Consider the following 19,545-nt stretch of genomic DNA (forward strand, 5'->3'; position numbering starts at 1 on the left):
TCGACCTTCAAAATGAGCAAGCTGAGGGACTCTGAAGGACCTCGGAGATGAGCAGAAAACTCTCCAAACTACATTTTTCATGCAGTTTTGATATTATGTATTAAGAGCTTTATGGCTAAGTTCCTAATACAGTGGTACCTCTGGATGCGAACGGGATCCGTTCTGAGCCCCATTCGCATCCTGAAGCGAACGTAACACGCGTGTGCGCGGGTCGCGTTTCGCCGCTTCCACGCATGCGTGTGATGTCATTTTGAGCATCTGCGCATGCGCAAGCGGCAAAACCCGGAAGTAACGCACTCGGTTACTTCTTGGTCACCGTGGAGCGCAACCTGAAAATACTTAACTTGAAGCTACTTCAACCCAAGGTATGACTGTATATATAAGAGTTTTATCGCTGAGTTCCTAATAATAGTAGTAAACATGACTATACCTCTGTTATGGGGGCATGTTATGGAGGAGGGGAGAAGCAGGTTGAAGTCTCTTTAGGGCCAGAAAAAAATTGATTGGATGCAGCATGAGGTTCTAGGACCTATGTGTTTGCCACCCCTACTATACAGAATGAGGCCGGGGGGGGGGGGGGATCAGGTTCCATGCCTCAAGATGCTAACAACCTACAATTCTGACAATGGGTGCGCCGAAAGGAATTTGACCTGTCTAACCTACTTTTAAAGTTATGTAAGTCAATCACTATCACCACATCCTGTGGCAAGAAATTCCATCGTTCAAGAGCATAAATAAGTACTTTTGTCTGGAACCTCCCACCCAGCAACTTTGCTGGATGGCCCCAGAGAAGGGGGGGGAAATCTCTGTCTGCTTTCTCTGCACAACCACCATAGTATAACCTTCTGCCCGCTACTGTCTGTAGTAGAGAGGAGGAGTGATGGAGTGAAGGGGAGCGGAGGTGTTTGGCCCCCTTGTGGCTTCTGCACCTAAATGATGCTGTTGGGTAGTTGTGGTTTTATTGCATTGTATTCATTGGACGCGGGTGGCGCTGTGGGTTAAACCACAGAGCCTAGGACTTGCAGATCAGAAGGTCGGCGGTTGGAATCCCCGCGAAGGGGTGAGTTCCTGTTCTTCGGTCCCTGCTCCTGCCCGCCTAGCAGTTCGAAAGCACGTCAAAGTGCAAGTAGATAAATAGGTACCGCTGTGACGGGAAGGTAAACGGCATTTCCATGCGCTGCTCTGGTTTGCCAGAAGCGGCTTAGTCATGCTGGCTACAGGACCCGGAAGCTGTATGCCGGCTCCTTCGGCCAATAAAGCGAGATGAGTGCCGCAGCCCAGAGTCGGTCACGACTGGGCCTAATGGTCAGGGGTCCCTTTACCTTTACCTATTGTATTCATTTCATTTCATTTTTGCTTCTCCAGTCTGTCTGGGTCAAAACTGGAACCTTGCAGTGGTGGAGAAGCTGGAAGCCCTACAGATGGGTTGATGTGCGGGTGGCCCTAGAGCAGTTCACCGGGAACGACGGCACACGGGACAGCATCCTCTTCATCTATTACATGCACTATGAGGAGAAGAAGGTACTGGCACGCGGCCATATTCTCTCTAGAGAAGCCACACTGAGCTCTCTGCGCTGTCTGTATTTTATGCACTGATTTGCTTTGTAAATTTATAACATGATGTGAGATGGATTTTCCACCCATCCCAGAAAACTTTTCAGTACTCTACGTTTCTGTGAAAATGTCCGAAAAATGCGCTGTTTGCTTCATATAATTAATGAGCAGCATAATAAGCAGATGCAATACCATTCAACTGGGTCGATTGCCAAATTCTTAATTTCTCCTCCATGAAGCATTCACGCCTATATAATATATATATGAATATCTCTTCCATTGTGCTAAAATTAGCATTTAGCATTTTTAAGTACAGTTGTACCTTGGAAGCTGAACGGAATCCGTTCCAGAAGTCCGTTCGACTTCCAAAACGTTCGGAAACCAAAGCGTGGCTTCTGATTGGCTGCAGGAAGCTCCTGTGAGACAGGGAGCCCTGTGAGACATTCGGCTTACAAAAAAAGTTCAGAAACTGGAACACTCGCTTCCAGTTTTCGGTCTTTCGGGAGCTGAAACGTTGGGCAGCTAAGCCGTTCGAAATCCAAGGTACGACTGTATATGACAAAACTGTTTGGAAAAGGGAGGATACTTCTATTTCTAATTATCCAAATACATGTTGGAGTACAAGGCACCATCTTAGATGATGGCCTCCTATGTGAGGAACATGGGAATGTGCCTTATACTGGCAGATTCCTGACCATAGGCCCATCTAGTTCAGTATTATCTACACTGGCAGGCAGTGGCTCCCCAAGATTCCAGACAGCAGACTTTTCCAACCCTACCTGGAGATGCCGGGGACTGAACCTGGGACCTTCTGCATGCAGAGCAGGTGCTCTACCACTGAGCCAGGACCCTTCACCCAATGCTTTCCACCAGATTCTTTAAAAATTCCAAGATTCAGTTGTTATTACCGTATTTTTCGCTCTATAGGAAGCACTTTTTCCCTTCCAAAAATTAAGGGGAAATGTGTGTGCGTCCTATGGAGCGACTCCTTGGCTTCAGCGATAGCAACACGAAGCCTCCAAAGCGCAGAGGGAGCGCTCCCTCCGTGCTCCAGAGGCTACGCGTTGCTTTCGCTGAAGCCTGGAGAGCGAGAGGGGTCGGTGTGCACTGACCCCTCTCGCTCTCCAGGCTTCAGGGATAGCTGTTGTTGGTTTGGATAGCTTCTGAAGCTACCTATGGAGAGCTTCTTCAGCACTATTGACTCCTTAACTCACTCACCCATCTCACTCACTCATCTACAAGAAAGAAGATTCCACCTAAACATTAGGAAGAACTTCCTGACTGTAAGAGCTGTTTGACAGTGGAATTTGCTGCCAAGGAGTGTGGTGGAGTCTCCTTCTTTGGAGGTCTTTAAGCAGAGGCTTGACAACCATATGTCAGGAGTGCTCTGATGGTGTTTCCTGCTTGGCAGGGGGTTGGACTCGATGGCCCTTGTGGTCTCTTCCAACTCTATGATTCTATGATAGCCGCCTGAAGCCTTTGGAACGCAACGGGAACTCACACTGCGCTCCAAAGGCTTCAGGTTCCTTTTGCTGAAGCCGGGAGAGCAAAACTCTCCTGGCTTTATCAGAGAGGGAGAGCTGTGCAGCGCCCCTTCAGCCAAGCGGGAGGAGAAATGGAAGGGGCTCTGAGCAGAGAGGGGGAGGTTTTTTTTTCTTGTTGTTCTCCCCCTCTAAAACAAGGTGCATCCTGTGGTCGGGTGAATGCGCTCCTCAGTTTAAAAAAGCTTGTATTTTGTGTGTGTTTTCCCAGTACATCCATGTGTTCCTCAATGAAGTCACCATCCTGGTTGAGATCCTGAATGAGGCCAAGCATTCCTTCGCTCTGTATACGCCGGAAAAAACCAAGCAGCGCTGGCCCATCCGACTAGCAGCTGCCACCGAACAGGAGATGCACGACTGGGTGAGCTCAAAGACCAAATGCATGCTGAAATCAACAGGGCGTGTTTTGAAATTCATCCCTTGTGTATCAGATTCGAATATTGCCTTAAAAAAAAAAAAAAGCTCCCATCTGCACTATACATTTAAAGCAGTATGATACCACTTTATCACTCATGGCTTCCCTCAGAGAATCCCAAGAAACGTAGTTCAGTGAGGCTGTTGAGAGGTGTTTAGACCTTTCGTTCCCACAATTCCCAGAGTTCTCTGGGGAAAGGGATAGACCAACGGTTCTCAACCTGTGGGTCTCCACATGTTGTTGGACTACAACTCCCATCATCCCTGAGCTCTGGCCTTGCTAGCTAGGGGTGATGGGAGTTGTAGTTCAACAACATCTGGGGCCCCACAGGTTGAGAGAGGCTGGGATAGACTGTTAAATCATTCTGAGAATTTTACAGTTAGCCATCCATCCCTCTTCTCCAGGAAACTCTGGGAATTGTGGCTCTGTGAGGGGGAATAGGGGGGTCTCCTAACAACTCGCAGCACCCTTAGCAAACTACACTTCCCGTGATTCTTTAAGCAAAGCCATGACTGATAACATAGTAAAAAGGTAAAGGGACCATTAGGTCCAGTCGTGGCCGACTCTGGGGTTGCGGTGCTCATCTTGCTTTATTGGCCAAGGGAGCCGGCGTACAGCTTCCAGGTCATATGGCCAGCATGACCAAGCTGCTTCTGGCGAACCAGAGCAGCACACGGAAATGCAGTTTACCTTCCTGCCGGAGCAGGACCTATTTATCTACTTGCACTTTGACGTGCTTTCGAACTGCTAGGTTGGCAGGAGCAGGACCGAGCAATAGGAGCTCACCCCGTCACGGGGATTCGAACCGCTGACCTTCTGATCGGCAAGTCCTAGGCTCTGTGGTTTAACCCACAGCGCCACCTGCGTCCCAATAACATAGTAGGATGCTTTAAATCAGGGGTGTCCAACTTCCAAGAGACTGCGATCGACTCCCACTATAAATAAACTGGCAGTGATCTACCCATTTTATTGACCAGAGTTGTTGAGCTTTTTCCGGTTGGACAGGCCTGCTTTAAATGCATAGTGTCATCTCTTGATTCGTATTTTAAAGGAGCTGCAATGCTCAAACTGCTGGTGTTCCCCGTGACTAAATGTTTCCTCCTGTCGTGCCTCCCAGCTGGCTCTCCTGAGCATGTCCTGCTGCGAAAGCCGGCAGATCCAGGGCCCCCCCTCCCATCAGGCCATCTGGTCCGTGACCTGCAAAGGGGACATCTTCGCTAGTGAGCCAAGTCCCGACATGGAGGCAGCGACACACCCAACACCGTGTGACCAAATGTAAGAAAGCTTTAATAAGTCTCCCTTGCTAATGGATTATATGTGTGGCTGCAAATTTGCCCTTTTTTTGCCGGGTTTGGGGGGGGGGGAATCAAACACATGGCAAATTTCGATTGACCGGCAGAGGACAGGCCCGAACCTGTTCCAGTAAACTCAGAGGTCTCTACTGGGGTTGTTTCCTAGCCAATTTAAGGGCTCTCTCACTCTCCTTAGCCTACCTTACAGGTTGTTTTACCGGCTATTGAGGGAGCCAGGTGTGCGTCCCCGAACTCGTTGGAGGAGGGATGGGCTAAAATTGAAATAAAAATAAAAATGTTTGTTTATAGAATAGGTGGATTGGTTTCAGCAGTTCTCAACCTGTGGGTCCCCAGATGTTGTTGGACTACAACTCCCATCATCCCTGAGCTCTGGCCTTGCTAGCTAGGGGTGATGGGAGTTGTAGTCCAACAGTATCTGGGGACCCACAGGTTGAGAAAGGCTGGTTTAGATGGTTCTGTATCCTGGGGGGATGCTGAGCAGATTTTATTTTTTTTGTCCTGCAGGTTCTGGCGCCAGATAGGTGGACATCTCCGAATGATTGAATGCAACAGCCGTGGCATAGTCTGGGGCGTGGGGTACGACCACACCGCCTGGGTTTACACCGGTGGATATGGAGGAAGTTTCTTCTCAGGTAAGAAATATATTTTCATGTTGATCTCTGTACTTGCAGGGGGGCCTAGATGACGCCCCTGGGTGGGACATCCCACCTGCCAATGACCTGGCATTATAATTGACAGGTGGGTTATCTTACTATATAATAATATCTCTATGACTGCCATCACGCTGGCGACCCAAATACACATGCGCAGCAACCCCTTACAATTCAGGAGTCTCTACTAGATCATACATGACAGAGGGCCATCCAATTTCTGCTGAAAAACCTCCAAGGAAGGAGAGTCCATCACCTCCCAAGGGAGCCCGTCCCACTGTCAAGCAGCTCTTAGTGTCGAAAAGTTCCTCCTGACGTTTCGTCAGAATCTCCTTTCTTGGAGCTTAGAGCCATTATTTTGGGTCTACCCTCCTGAAAACAAGCTTGCTCCATCCTACATGAGACTGCCCTTGATATATTTGAAGATGGCTATCATAGCTCCAGGGACGCGGGTGGCGCTGTGGGTAAAACCTCAGTGCCTAGGGCTTGCCGATCGCATGGTCGGCGGTTCGAATCCCCGCGGCGGGGTGAGCTCCCGTCTTTCGGTCCCAGCTCCTGCCCACCTAGCAGTTCGAAAGCACTCTTAAGTGCAAGTAGATAAATAGGGACCGCTTTATAGCGGGAAGGTAAACGGCGTTTCCGTGTGCTGCGCTGGTGCTGGCTCGCCAGAGCAGCTTCGTCACGCTGGCCACGTGACCCGGAAGTGTCTCCGGACAGCGCTGGCCCCCGGCCTCTTAAGTGAGATGGGCGCACAACCCTAGAGTCGGACACGACTGGCCCGTACGGGCAGGGGTACCTTTACCTTTACCTTTATCATAGCTCCTCTTGATCTGCACTTTTCCAGGCTAAACATACCCAAGTTCCACAACCGTTGCTCATAAGGCTTGGTTTCCAGATCCTTTCTGAATCGCTTCCCATAAGATCTCACAGTAAAGGTAAAGGACCCCTGACAGTTAAGTCCAGTCGCGGATGACTCTGGGGTTGCGGCGCTCATCTCACTTTACAGGCCGAGGGAGCTGGCGTTTGTCCGCGTACAGTTTTCCCGGGTCATGTGGCCAGCATGGCTAAGCCGCTTCTGGCGAACCAGAGCAGCGCACAGAAACGCTGTCTACCTTCCCGCCAGAGCGGTACCTATTTATCTACATGCACTTTGACAGCAATAAAAACAATTCCATATGTAGAAACAATTTCAAATCTAATACAGATACAGACTGGTATTATACACAGTATTATATTATATTTTGTGTGTGTGTATTTATAGACACATACATGCATATACATTCATACACATTCCTGTATATATTAATTTAGGGAAGGATATCAATATTTAAAATGGGAAATGGACGTTCAATATTGGGGCGTGATTAATGGTCTGGGTCTTGTAGGTCTAGCAAGCAGCGCAGATAACATTTACTCGCAGTCGGATGTGAAGTGTGTCTACATTTATGAGAATCAGCGGTGGAATCCTGTCACTGGATACAGCAGCAGGTACGGGGTGCTGAGGGGCAAACTTCAGAGTGACTCTCTTGGGGTACGTCCATTGGAGTCTACTGGTCTTACTTGGCTGACTCTATTCGTTTTTTTAGTTGTCGTTTTTAACAGCAAGCAAGCAACCATTTCCATTTGCTCTGCCCACTAGCATCAAAACCTGGTTTTGATTCTGGATTACGGTCCTTGCAAGATGACTTGCCCACATCTGTGTGCATTGAACATTTCAAATAATAATAAAAACAACAACAACAAATTTATTATTTATTTATTATTTTTAATATACTCCCAACAGTATATTAAAAACACGATAAAACATCAAACATTAAATGCTTCCCTAAACAGGGCTGCCTTCAGATGTCTTCTAAAAGTCAGATAGCTGTTTATTTCCTTGACATCTGATGGGAGAACGTTCCACAGGGTGGGTGTCACTCCTGAGAAGGCCCTCAGCGCTGGACCTCAATGTCTGGGCTGAACGATGGGGGTGGAGACGCTCCTTCAGCTATACTGGGCCGAGGCCATTGAGGGCTTTAAAGGTCAACACCAACACTTTGAATTGTGCTTGGAAATGTACTGGGAGCCAATATAGGTCTTTCAGGACCTTTCAAACTCTTAGGTCTGATAGTTCACCAAGCTTGGGAGGCCTAGGAAGTTCTCTGCACTGGGTAAATGCTAGATTTCACCACTTGAGGGTGTGTTTGCCCAAAAAACCTTTAGCATGGGTGCCGGGACCAGGTGGTTGGGTGGAAGAAAGCATGCCTAGGACTCGCTTTGTGGAAACTGCACGGCCCAGTTTTGTTGTCAAGAGAAACAAATCATCTGCTTATATATTTGTCAAGAAATGTAACTTCTGAATGAGATAAATCTGCTTATTGATTTGAAGTATTTATATGTTGCCTTTCTCCCAAGTTGGGATTCAAGGTGGCTTAGCAACACTTTAAAGACATCATCTATACACAGTAATAGAAACTGGTTAAAAACGGTGTCTAAAATACAATAAAACACATTTAGAAGAGGCATTAACACCCACAAAGTTGATGGACTATGGCAAAATGGCAAAATTAACTGGGAAGCTCAGGAATCAAGGCAGGAAATTTAAAAAAGAATGGGAAATGTTTATAATGTATATACAAAATCATTGTAAACAGGTCAAAACATTAGCAGGATTTTAAATACACTTGGAACAACATATAGATAATTTAGGAAGATGAAAAAATGGAGAAGTACTGATATGCAGTTGAAAATAGAATTAAAAGGACCCATGGAAGGGATGTGGAGGAGTCAGGAGATTCAGAGTAATCTCAATATTTGGATTTCGTACTGTTTTATGTTGTATGTTTATATCCCTGAAAATCAATAAAAAAGATAATTAGTTTTTTTAAAAAACCACCAACATAATCTGTGCCTAGTTTTCAAAGGATAGGAAGGCCTTAGACTGCTGGCAGAAGGATGATAATAATCATCATAATAATTTATTACTTATACCCCGCCCATCTGGCTGGGCCTCCCAGCCACTTTGGCCGGCTTCCAACAGAATATTAAAAACACAATAAAACATCAAAGATAGTGAAGGAGTTAGTCCAACCTCTTTTGGGAGGGAATTCCACAATCTTGGGGCAGCCACCGAAAAGGCTCTGTCTCATGTCACCACCAACTGTGCCTCCGATGTTGATGAAACCGAGAGAAGGTGGGCTTGGAACTATGTTTCGTGCAAGAACCCTCATCGGTGACCTGGGAATTGACCACAGCTTCCTTCATTTTAACTGCCATGTAATGTAAGGAAAGGCCTGGATTCCAGCTCTGAAAATCACACGGGGAAACAGCAGAGGAGCGGCAGGGAGCCCAGAAGCTCAAGCACCGCTAAACCGTGGTTGGATGTTACACGTGGACCCAACTCAGCAAAGTCTCAAAGGCTGCTCCCTAATACAGTCATACCTTATGTTGCATCTGCTTCATGTTGTGTCTTTTCACGTTACGTCCCACAGCAACCCAGAAGTACCGGAACGGGTTACTTCCGGGTTTTGCCGCATGTGCAGAAGCGCCAAATTGCGCCGTGCGCCTGCGCAGATACAGCACTTCGAGTTGCGGGCATTTCACGTTAACGGACGGGCCCCCAGAACAGATCCCGGCCATAACACGAGGTACCACTGTACTCTGTTATGCAAGGAAGGCATTTCTGGTGTGAAGTGGTTTCTTTTAGGCTGCAACACACAGGACTGAACTCCACTGAACAGAATGGGACTTAACTAACTGAGTCAGCACACAGAAGATCAGGCAGTGAGCGTCCTGTGTGTGTTTTGTCTTACAGGGGCCTCCCCACGGATCGGTATATGTGGAGCGATGCCTCCGGCTTGCAGGAGTGTACGAAGACCAACACCAAGCCCCCGTCGCCACAATGGTCTTGGGTAAGAGGACTGGACCGTTCTGGACATTGCCCTGGTGCAAAGATGAACTGACTTGCAGCAACAGATTTTCTGGAAATGTATCCCTCCCTGTCCCAGCTATGGACAAGTCACAAGCCTGTATGCCATGTACGGAGGTGGATGATTGATTCACCTAGCTCAGTATTGTCTACACTGACTGGCAGCAGCTCTCCAGGGCTTTGGGCAGGGTAGACTCTCCCTTCCATATCTGACGATCCTGGGATTGAACCCAGGACTTCCTGCATGCGAGGCAGATCCTCTACCACTGAGCTACAGCCAGGGAAGGTTCATAGAACCATAGAGTTTTCGAGCTGGAAGGGACCCCACATCATCTAGTCCAATCCTCTGTGATACAGGAATCTCAGCTATAGCATCCATGAGAGATGGCCACCTCTGCTTAAAAGCCTCCAAGGAAGGAGATTCCCCCATCTCTTTGTGAGAATCTGTTCCACTGTCGAACAGCTCTTACTGATATTTCGTTGGACTCTTCTTTCTTGTAACTTGAATCCATTAGTTCGGGTGCCACTGCTCTGTTTGCTGCCTACTCCAGTTTCGAAAAGGATATTGGAAAATCCTGTGTGACAACTAGTTTTTCCCTAAACTAGTTTTTTTTCTGTTTTGCACTGGGAGTTTTTCGGTTGGGGATGTATGGATAGGATCAGTGTGAGAACTCTTGACTGCTGGTGTAGAACTGCCTTGGCCCACCCCCTCGCCTGTTCCCACCTCCCATTTTTTAATTTCCCACAATTCCCCCAAAAGGGCCCAACCATAGCTTTGCTCCAGTTCATTGTGGTGACTTTAACCTGGAGGAGCGGCTTTCCAGACCCAACTGCTGCTACTGGAGGAAGCCACCAGGGGGCACCCTGCTAGGAGCTTTCTCAAAATTTATGTTGCTGGTCCTGGATAGGGATCAGTTTTCTTCTCCTTCTCCTTCTGAATCCTTCACTTTCTCTCCACTCAATCCAGGTTTCTGACTGGTACATCGATTTTAGCGTTTCGGGCGGCACTGATCGGGAAGGGTGGCAATATGCAGCTGACTTTCCAGCGTAAGGCTTATTGTTTTCTTTACTACTGCTAAATGGTTTGGCTTGCATAAGTTACCTCCCCTGTATCTGCTTATGAAGTCTTAAGAATGGCAACAGGAACAGAAGATTTTGAGAAAAAACACAGGGGGAAAATATTATGTTGTAATCCATTCAAGGTTACTTCCACACCATACATCTAAAGAGTTCTTGTTAGACCTTTGTTGCCCTCACAGAGCAACAGTTTTCAGAGTGGCTTAACAATCTAATCCCTCTTCAGAGGGAACTCATGAAATTAAAGGCGTGTGAAGGGGGATAAGGTCTCCTAACAACTCTCAGCACTCTTAACAAACTACAGCTCCCAGAATTCTTTGGGGGAAGCCATGACTGCTTAAAGCAGTATCATAATGCTTCAAATGTACAGTATGAATGTGACCCAAGATTCTCGTTTCTGCATTTATTGGGTTAAAATTTATTTTTACCTAACGTTCAGGTGGGGCCTGCTGCTGTCTGGGCCCCGCCATTTTCATTTCCCATGATGCCCTCCACAGTGTTGCTCCAGGGGATTGTGGGAAATTAAAATGGCATCTCCAAGAATGGCTGCCCACAGGAAGCATTCCAGTGGTGGGAGAAGTAAAAAGCTAAATGGAGAAGATTGGTGCTTGTACGTTTTGCCTCATAGCTCAGGTTCTACAAATGCTAAAATCTTGCTTTTAAAAAAATTAGGATCTTCTTGGAGGCAGGGGGCGGAGAACAGCCCCCTCGCTCTCTGTATGTCCAAGTAGCCCAGCACTGATTACAGCACATCCGCTGCTGCTGCCACCAGATGAATCCCACCAAGGCCTCCTTCAAATTTGGAGCTGGACCTCACTGCAGGGTTGTTGTGAAGAGGAAAAGGACCAAGTTTGTGCACCTTGGAGGGAAATGGGGAGGATCAAAGTAAATTCAAAATCTGGTGCTCTTTGTGCCTGTATCAGTTTATGGAACCAACAGCAAGAAGATCTGAATTTGTTTCATTACTCTTGTCCCATTAGACTGTACAGAACTCCATAAACTCCATTTATACGAAAAATAAGTCTGGCACCGGGGTGTTGCTTTGCTCTTTAGCAAAAGTTCACTTGTGACAAGTGGCTAACCCCCAACATAGGAGCCTGGTTGGCCCAACAAGCCACCCTTTGTCTGAGGAGCGAAGGGCCAGGACCTCTTTATCTTTTTGCCAGTGGACAGCATTAAAAAACAGTGCGTCTCTCCTTCCTGCAGGTCTTATCACGGGCACAAGACAATGAAGGACTTTGTGCGACGAAGGCGCTGGGCCAGGTAAAGCACATCACACTCAAAAATAGTTTAGGTACCTCTCAGGTATATTGCGGGAGGGGGAAAAGAATTTTCCCTTCCTTTGCACGTACATTGGCCTGCTTCCCTTACCACATACTTTGTCGATTTTTAAAATCTGATTCTATTCTATACTGCTTTAAGTTAACGGCCTTACTATGGAGTCATTGGCAGGTTCATAAGAATCTATAAATAACCCTGCCATCCTGTTCTCACAGTGACCGACCAGATCAGGGGTCAGCAAGGCTTACCGGGCATGGGCCAGATCACTCCCACGGAGATCCTTCGTGGGCCGGACTGGCGCAGCGTAATGCCGGAAATAACGTCTGAGCATGTCCGCCAGAAATCGCTTCTGCGCATACCCAGATGCCGAAATCACACCTGCGCAGAAGCGATTTCCGACGTCTGGGCATGTGCAGAAGCGATTTCCGGAGCGGCGGAAGAGAGTACCCGTGCTGCGCTGCGCCAGTTTAGCGCAGCGCACGGGGACTCACCAAGCGGGCGGCTCGTGGACCAGTTAAACAGATGCTCATGGGAAGCTTGCAAACTGGACGCGATGAGTGCTCAACAGCACTCCTGCCTCACTTGCAATTCCCAACAACTCCTATTCAGAGTTATAATGGTGAATACTCAGTCTCCCTGATCTCTCTGGTCTTTGTGAGTTTCAGTATGAACAGACCCCCAGCCCCTGCCCCCTGGACTAGTGCAAGGATTGGGGCCATCGCTCGCCATTGAGCTGGTGAAATGCACCTGGCCATCGAGGGCTTTTAAAGTCAACACCAATACATTGAATTGTGCTCAGATACATAATGGGAGCCAGTGTAGATCCTTTAGGACCGGCCTTCCAATCTCCACTCAACCCCCCCCCCCCCCAAATAAAGCAAAGCAAATGTAGGAGGAATGAGTTGGGTGGTTTTTTTATTTCCGTGCCAAGGTGGAAGGCATCAGTGCCCTGATCATTCTCTTTGCCCTTTGACCTCCCGACCACCACACAGCTGTGCCCTTATTAGCTTGGCTTTCTAAATATCTTCTTGTGCTGAACTGCTGTTCATCCAGGCCCAACATTGCATCATGCTCATTTGGCTAATCGGTAAAACACACATGCCTTCGTTAGCTTCTGTAAACCTACAACTTGAATTGCTGCCCACTGCGGTTTTTGGCCTCCCCTTGGCTGCAGGTTCAGGTTTTTCTGGGCCCTGAAGCGCCAGTTCCTGGTGCTTAGCAGGGCTCCCTCGGGTCTCAAACCGTTGTATATCCTGCAGCTGCAAATGGGGAAAAGAAGGGGTTGATGGCCCTCGAAGTTCAGCCACGTTCCCCACCGCAATTCCCTGCGTCAGGTTTTGAAAGTGTTTGCATCCTGCCACCCACGATCCCGTGCTTCATAGCATCATAAATGTTCATGCATTTGTAAGAAATTGATCTTCAGTATTGTCTACTCTGGCTGGCAGCAGTCCCCATAATTTTAGGAAGAGAGTCTCTCCCAGAGCTACTTGCAGATGCTGGGGATTGAACCTTGGACTTCCTGTGTGTAAGGCAGGTCCTCTTCCATTGCTCTTTTACTCACCTCCTTTCTCTCTCCCTTGCCTTTCCAGGAAATGCAGATATGTCACCAGTGGTCCTTGGCTGGAAGTCCCCCCAATAGCCCTGTGGGACGTTTCCATCATTCCTGAATCTCTGGCTGCTGAGGACGAGTTTGTGGCTCTCTGGGCTATCAGCGACAAGGGAGATGTGCTTTGTCGACTATGCATCACGCCCCAAAACCCAGCTGTGAGCCTTTTATTTTCTTGTGTGTTCGTGCAAACTGAGCACCTGAAATGAATCTAAATAACATCACTTGTGCACTTTGCTAGTTTGTATGCTCTTGGGTGAGCTCCCGTTGCTCGGTCCCTGCTCCTGCCAACCTAGCAGTTCGAAAGCACTTCAAGTAGATAAATAGGTACCACTCCAGCGGGTAGGTAAACGGCGTTTCCATGTGCTGCTCTGGTTCGCCAGAAGCAGCTTAGTCATGCTGGCCACATGACCCGGAAGCTGTACGCCGGCTCCCTTGGCCAATAAAGCGAGATGAGCACCGCAACCCCAGAGTTGTCCATGACTGGACCTAACGGTCAGGGGTCCCTTTACCTTTACCTTTATGCTCTTCGGTAATCAGTTATAAATGCTGTTTTTTTAATGAGGCGTGTTAGGGTCAATCCTCATTTAGTTCAGGCCTGGGGGACCTGTGGCCTTCCAGGTGTTAGGATCGCATCATAGAATTTTAGAGTTGGAAGGGACCATGGGGTCATCTAGTCCAACCCCCTGCAATGCAGGAATCTTTCACTCATCATGGGGCTCAAACCCACAACCCTGAGATTAAAAGTCTCATGCTCTACCAGCTGAACTTGAGCTCCAACTCCCATCAGTCCCAGCCATAACTTCATGCATCTGATAGATGACTGTAGCCCATAAATGCTTCTACTACCAATAAGGTGGCTACCCCCTTGGAAACTGTGTCAGCTGTGCAAGTGTCACTTCAAAGATACCTAGGGGGACCCGTGGAGTTTTATCTTCTTGCTAGCTATCTTCCCATTCAAGTAACATTTCTATACTCTGAATCCCACCTCTTTTTTGCCATTGTGTTCCATTTATATCTAATAGACACGACACAAAAGGAAAGGGGGAAGAGGAGGGCCGATGAAAACAAGCGAATCCAGGAGCCAATGCTTAACATTACACAGTTGTAGCAATGGCAAGGTGGAACAACCACTGAAGGGAGGCAGTGGTGGGATGGGAGGAGCCAAGTGGCAAGTGACTCCCCACTGAACTTACTAAACAAGGCCTTCCTGCCTTGCCTCTGATGGAGACAGTTCTGGAAAGTGGTGAGGGATTTGGGGAAAGGAAGGGTCCCAGCAGCAGATGGAAGCAGAGCCAACGATGGCCATATTTATAGAAAGGCTGAGGTTGGTGGGGCAGTGCCCCATTGCCCTAACTGAGCCCAACCAGGTCAACAAAGGGGGTCTGACTGGGTCCCCTCATCCCCCAGCAGCAGCCTGAGACCGCATCTAGCATTGGAGTTTTGAACCTCAGTGCTTGTAGCCAGCCTCCCTTGCACCTAGAACCAAATGCTTCTTTGAAGAAGTCCTGTTGCATTTTCAGTAGTCGGTTCCAATCTCAGGACGCAGTCGTGCAACTTTGCTTGCCCTAGGAATTGCTTTGCAGAAGGGTGAAATCCACTGTTACTGTTACCTGGCTTAGAAGTTCAGGAACCACTGAGATTGGTTAGCCAATGCATTCTCTCTCTTCCCCCTCCCATGCCCCCCCCCCTAATTAGGGAACATCCTGGCTCCACGTGGGAACAGATCAGCCCTTCGTTTCGGTTTCCATCGGAGCATTTCACCAGGTCTGGGCCGTGGCCCGCGATGGCTCCATCTTCTATCGCGGTTCAGTATCGCCAAAGAAACCTGAAGGTAAGCCTGTGACCACTGGCCATATGTTTAATTTTTTTAGTTAACAATATTTATGCCCTGCTTTGATTGAAGTAAAACCTCTAAGTGGTTTGCCAGAAACATTTAAACCACAGTGGTACCTCGTGTTACGTATTGCTCCCCCCCTTACAAATGCTGCGGGTTATGCACTCCGCTAACCCGGAAGTAGATGCCCCTTGCTGTGACCTTTGCCCCGGGATGCGAGCGGAAGTCGCACTCCGGCAGCGCGGCAGCAGCGAGAGGCGCCCTCAGAGAAAGCATGCCTCATGTTAAGAGTGGTTTCCTGTTACAAACGGAACTCCAGAATGGATTAAGTATGTAACACGAGGTACCATTGTATTGGCAATATTAAAACGATTAGAAATATTTTTTTAAAAAAAATTATTATTTTATCAATCAAAACAGTTAAGAGCCATTAAAAACATTTGAAGATAATTAAAATTAACAGTAAAAAGAAAAAAGATTGAAGCACATCAACACCTGCATCTCTGCACCCACAAAATTAGCATGTCCAGGAGAAGAGTTTTAGGCTTGTTTTCCTGTGTGCGTGGACCCAGATCACTTTGTCCTCTCTGGAGTGATGTGGATTAGGTCTTGCAGAAGAAGGTGAGCAGATGGACAATGGCAAAAAGGTGAATCCACTCTGGGAGGGGGTCCCACTGGGGGAATCCTGTGCAAGCCCAGATCTAGAGGCATGACTGAGTATGGTGAAGATAACGTGATAAGCCAAAGTATAGCTGCCCCACGGGAAAAGGGCCAGAACAGTCTCTTCTGTGTTGATTCCTGCATGCGGGTGTTTCTGAAGGTTCTGGGTTTTGCATCACTGAATACAAATCACGCTATAATTATTAGTGTTGTTTCATGGCTGTCTCTGTCATTGTACAGGGGACTGCTGGTACCATATTCCTTCTCCCCCGAAGCAGAAGATAAAGCAAGTCTCTGTTGGACGAACCTCTGTCTTTGTTGTGGATAAAAATGGTGAGCTGCTTGCTTTCTGTTTCCAGAGGGGTTTAGTCCACTGCTGTCTTAAATCTGTTGCACCAAAACACAACCAGGTATCTTATGGCACCTTAAAAGATAAGGGGTGTCTGCAACCAGTATTGGATGATTATTTGTCAGGAACTGAGATTGTGCAGTAGCACCAGGTGTGTTTTGATTACGGAGTTGTGAGGGAGCAAGAGGAAGTACCTGCAGGTCCCACTGTCACAACTCTCATTATCTGAAATCTCAGTTATCCAAACACAAAGAATTGTACCCAAATCTCGCTGCACGAACAGCTGACTCAGATATCCAAACATTTGGAGTTTGCCACTTACTTGTTTGTGTTTTTATGGTCATCCGCAACCATTTTGGAGGGAAACCAGGGAGGGAGGGAGAGAAATCAGACAAATCACGGATTAGAAATGTTCCCATAGGAAATAATGGAAATCATCAGCTCATTATGTGAACATTCGCCCAATGATCGATTTCCTGGGAGTGCATGGTGTTCAGAAAGCGGGATCTGTGTGTAATTTTGTTCCCTACCCAGGAGGTGAGAGCCAGGGGTTTCTGCAGGCATTAGCTGCCAGTGGGAATTTTCTTGCATGCAGCCTATGTTCGCAAAACGCAGGCTTCTTCTCCCCCTTCCCGTCAGTTGATGGGAAGGGGGGGAAATAAGATTTTGCCAGCTCAGTGACCAGCACTTCGGGATCACCACTTCTGTATTACAGGATTGTCTTTCGACTTTTAAAGTATGATGCTCACAAATGCAAGAACTGGGCATATCACCTCATGCCCATGCCGAACTTTTCCTTTTACAGGTAATCTGTGGTATCGCCAGGGAATCACGCCAAGCTACCCTCAAGGCTCCAGCTGGGACCACATTTCAAACAACGTCCGCAAAGTGTCCGTTGGGCCTTTGGACCAGGTCTGAGTGCGCCGTCAAAGTATTTTTTTGAAACGATGACTGAAGGGGACACGATAAACTTGTCTTGTAAAGGATTGTTCACTAAGGTTGTTTATTTACCTAAGGAAAGGGCACAGAACACCCTGAACTATGGTGACTAGTCCCTATAGTAAGGCGGAAGACAAGGAGGTCCAACAGTAGGTGGCGCCAGAGCCAATGACAGGAAGAATCAACTCATTCTGGTCCCCCCCCCCATCCTCTTCCCTGCTGAGTTCTATAAGGGCAGCACTAAGGAGGATGAAGCTGACAACCAGGGCCCACCCCCTGGGCTGATAAGTAGGCAGGTGGGGGCCAACTGAGAGCAGCCTAGGGTTGGTGGGGCAGGGGCATACTTAATAATAATAAATTTATTATTTTTATGATGACCATCTGACTGGGTTGCCCCAGGCACTCTGGGCAGCTTCCAGCAAAATATGACAACATTAAACATTAAAAGCTTCCCTATACAGGGCTGCCTTCAGGTGTCTTCTAAAAGTCAGATAGTTGTTTATTTCCTTGACATCTGATGGGAGGGCGTTCCACAGGGCGGGCGCCACTACTGAGAAGGCCCTCTGGCTGGTTCCCTGTAGCCTCACTTCTTGCAAGACTTAACCCTCATGGACCTGCTTCCACCGATCCTGGCCCAGCCTTTGAGAGAGAGAAAGAAAAGGGGGTTGTGGAAAACTGTAGTGTGGCTCCTTCCACTTCTTTCTGTCGGTTTTCGCAAGTAATAAAGCAAGATTTAATTGCTTGCTGCTTCTCATTCATTCTGTTCTGTTGTGACATTGGAATGGTCCCCATGATGCGATACATCTACATCAGAGTGCATTTGTTTGGTGCCCGCCAGATCTTTTGGACTGCAATTCCCATCAGCTCCAACCAGCATGGAGAATGGTCAGAAATGAGGGAAGCAGAGTTGGTTGAGAGCAGTACATGTGAAAAGGATCTAGGAGTCTTGGTTGACCACAAACTTGACATGAGCCAACAGTGTGACGCGGCAGCTAAAAAAGCCAATGCAATTCTGGGCTGCATCAATAGGAGTATAGCATCTAGATCAAGGGAAGTAATAGTGCCACTGTATTCTGCTCTGGTCAGACCTCACCTGGAGTACTGTGTCCAGTTCTGGGCACCACAGTTCAAGAAGGACACTGACAAACTGGAACGTGTCCAGAGGAGGGCAACCAAAATGGTCAAAGGCCTGGAAACGATGCCTTATGAGGAATGGCTAAGGGAGCTGGGCATGTTTAGCCTGGAGAAGAGGAGGTTAAGGGGTGATATGATAGCCATGTTCAAATATATAAAAGGATGTCACATAGATGCGGGAGAAAGGTTGTTTTCTGCTGCTCCAGAGAAGCGGACACGGAGCAATGGATCCAAACTACAAGAAAGAAGATTCCACCTAAACATTAGGAAGAACTTCCTGACAGTAAGAGCTGTTTGACAGTGGAATTTGCTGCCAAGGAGTGTGGTGGAGTCTCCTTCTTTGGAGGTCTTTAAGCAGAGGCTTGACAACCATATGTCAGGAGTGCTCTGATGGTGTTTCCTGCTTGGCAGGGGGTTGGACTCGATGGCCCTTGTGGTCTCTTCCAACTCTATGATTCTATGGTTTTAGGTTAGGGTGAATTGTGCATTTGGACTGGGTGCCACACTGAAAAATGCTGTAGAACGGAATGAGAGAGGCGAACCTTTGTGTTGCACAGGGCGCTGCTGAAATTTGGGGTGGGAGTTGTAGTCCAATGACATCTGGAAGGCCAGAGTTTCCCCACCCCCAGTTTAAAGCCACTTCACATTTTCAACCCAGCCTAAACGAAGATCATCGCATTTGCAACATGCGAGTTTTTCTCTTCTCTTTCTGTTTGCATGTTTTGAAAGCTGGCGGCAGCTTTCCAGCTCCCAAGCTGCACTCAGAATGAAAAACCTTTCCACATGCATAGCTGACGGCACCTGGGAAGCATGTAAATTGCTACATGGACCTGCCCTCCCTTTGCACAGGGATTTTGGTGATGCGCAAAGCACCCCCCTTGGTTGGTTGTTTTTGGTATTGGTAATCAATGGTGTAGGAAGAAATAACATGGTGTGCGTGGCATCATCAGCCCTATTCCTGTTTTCTAGGTCTGGGTGATAGCTGACAAAGTACAAGGGAGCCATAGCTTGAGCTGTGGAACGGTCTGTCATCGGACGGGAGTCCAGCCAATGGAGCCAAAAGGCCATTCCTGGGACTACGGCATTGGGGTGAGTACCGCAATTCCTCAAGGACCACCTCTCTCCATATGGACCTACCCAGACCCTGGGATCAATCTCTGAGGCTCTTCTTTGTGTTCCTCCTCCACAAGAGGGTGGTCCAGAGGGTGGCAACCCAAGAACCTTTTCTGCAGTGGTTCCTGGTTGGAGAAAACTCTCCCCAGGGAGACTCGCCTGGTGC

The 19,545-nt window shown here is 47.9% G+C and overlaps 1 protein-coding gene across 7 annotated transcripts in view; it reads left to right on the top strand.

The window, feature by feature from the left end:
- TECPR1 (tectonin beta-propeller repeat containing 1) overlaps positions 1-19,545 on the top strand; it is a 41,768-nt gene that overhangs the window by 17,426 nt on the left and 4,797 nt on the right. For all 7 annotated transcript variants that reach the window (XR_014504895.1, XR_014504896.1, XR_014504897.1 and 4 more), the window contains exons 12-24: positions 1,366-1,521; positions 3,307-3,456; positions 4,628-4,785; positions 5,328-5,455; positions 6,859-6,961; positions 9,270-9,366; positions 10,351-10,430; positions 11,667-11,723; positions 13,331-13,505; positions 15,046-15,181; positions 16,085-16,177; positions 16,999-17,105; positions 19,236-19,355. Coding sequence is in view for 1 of the 7 variants with exons in the window: in XM_083413339.1 (XP_083269465.1) it covers positions 1,366-1,521; positions 3,307-3,456; positions 4,628-4,785; positions 5,328-5,455; positions 6,859-6,961; positions 9,270-9,366; positions 10,351-10,430; positions 11,667-11,723; positions 13,331-13,505; positions 15,046-15,181; positions 16,085-16,177; positions 16,999-17,105; positions 19,236-19,355 (1,560 nt within the window). In the remaining 6 variants the exon portion in view is untranslated. The remainder of the gene's footprint in view (positions 1-1,365; positions 1,522-3,306; positions 3,457-4,627; positions 4,786-5,327; positions 5,456-6,858; positions 6,962-9,269; positions 9,367-10,350; positions 10,431-11,666; positions 11,724-13,330; positions 13,506-15,045; positions 15,182-16,084; positions 16,178-16,998; positions 17,106-19,235; positions 19,356-19,545) is intronic.

Source organism: Podarcis tiliguerta (genome assembly GCF_965153285.1).
Source record: "Podarcis tiliguerta genome assembly, chromosome: 14".
In the NCBI taxonomy this organism is placed as follows: domain Eukaryota; kingdom Metazoa; phylum Chordata; class Lepidosauria; order Squamata; family Lacertidae; genus Podarcis; species Podarcis tiliguerta.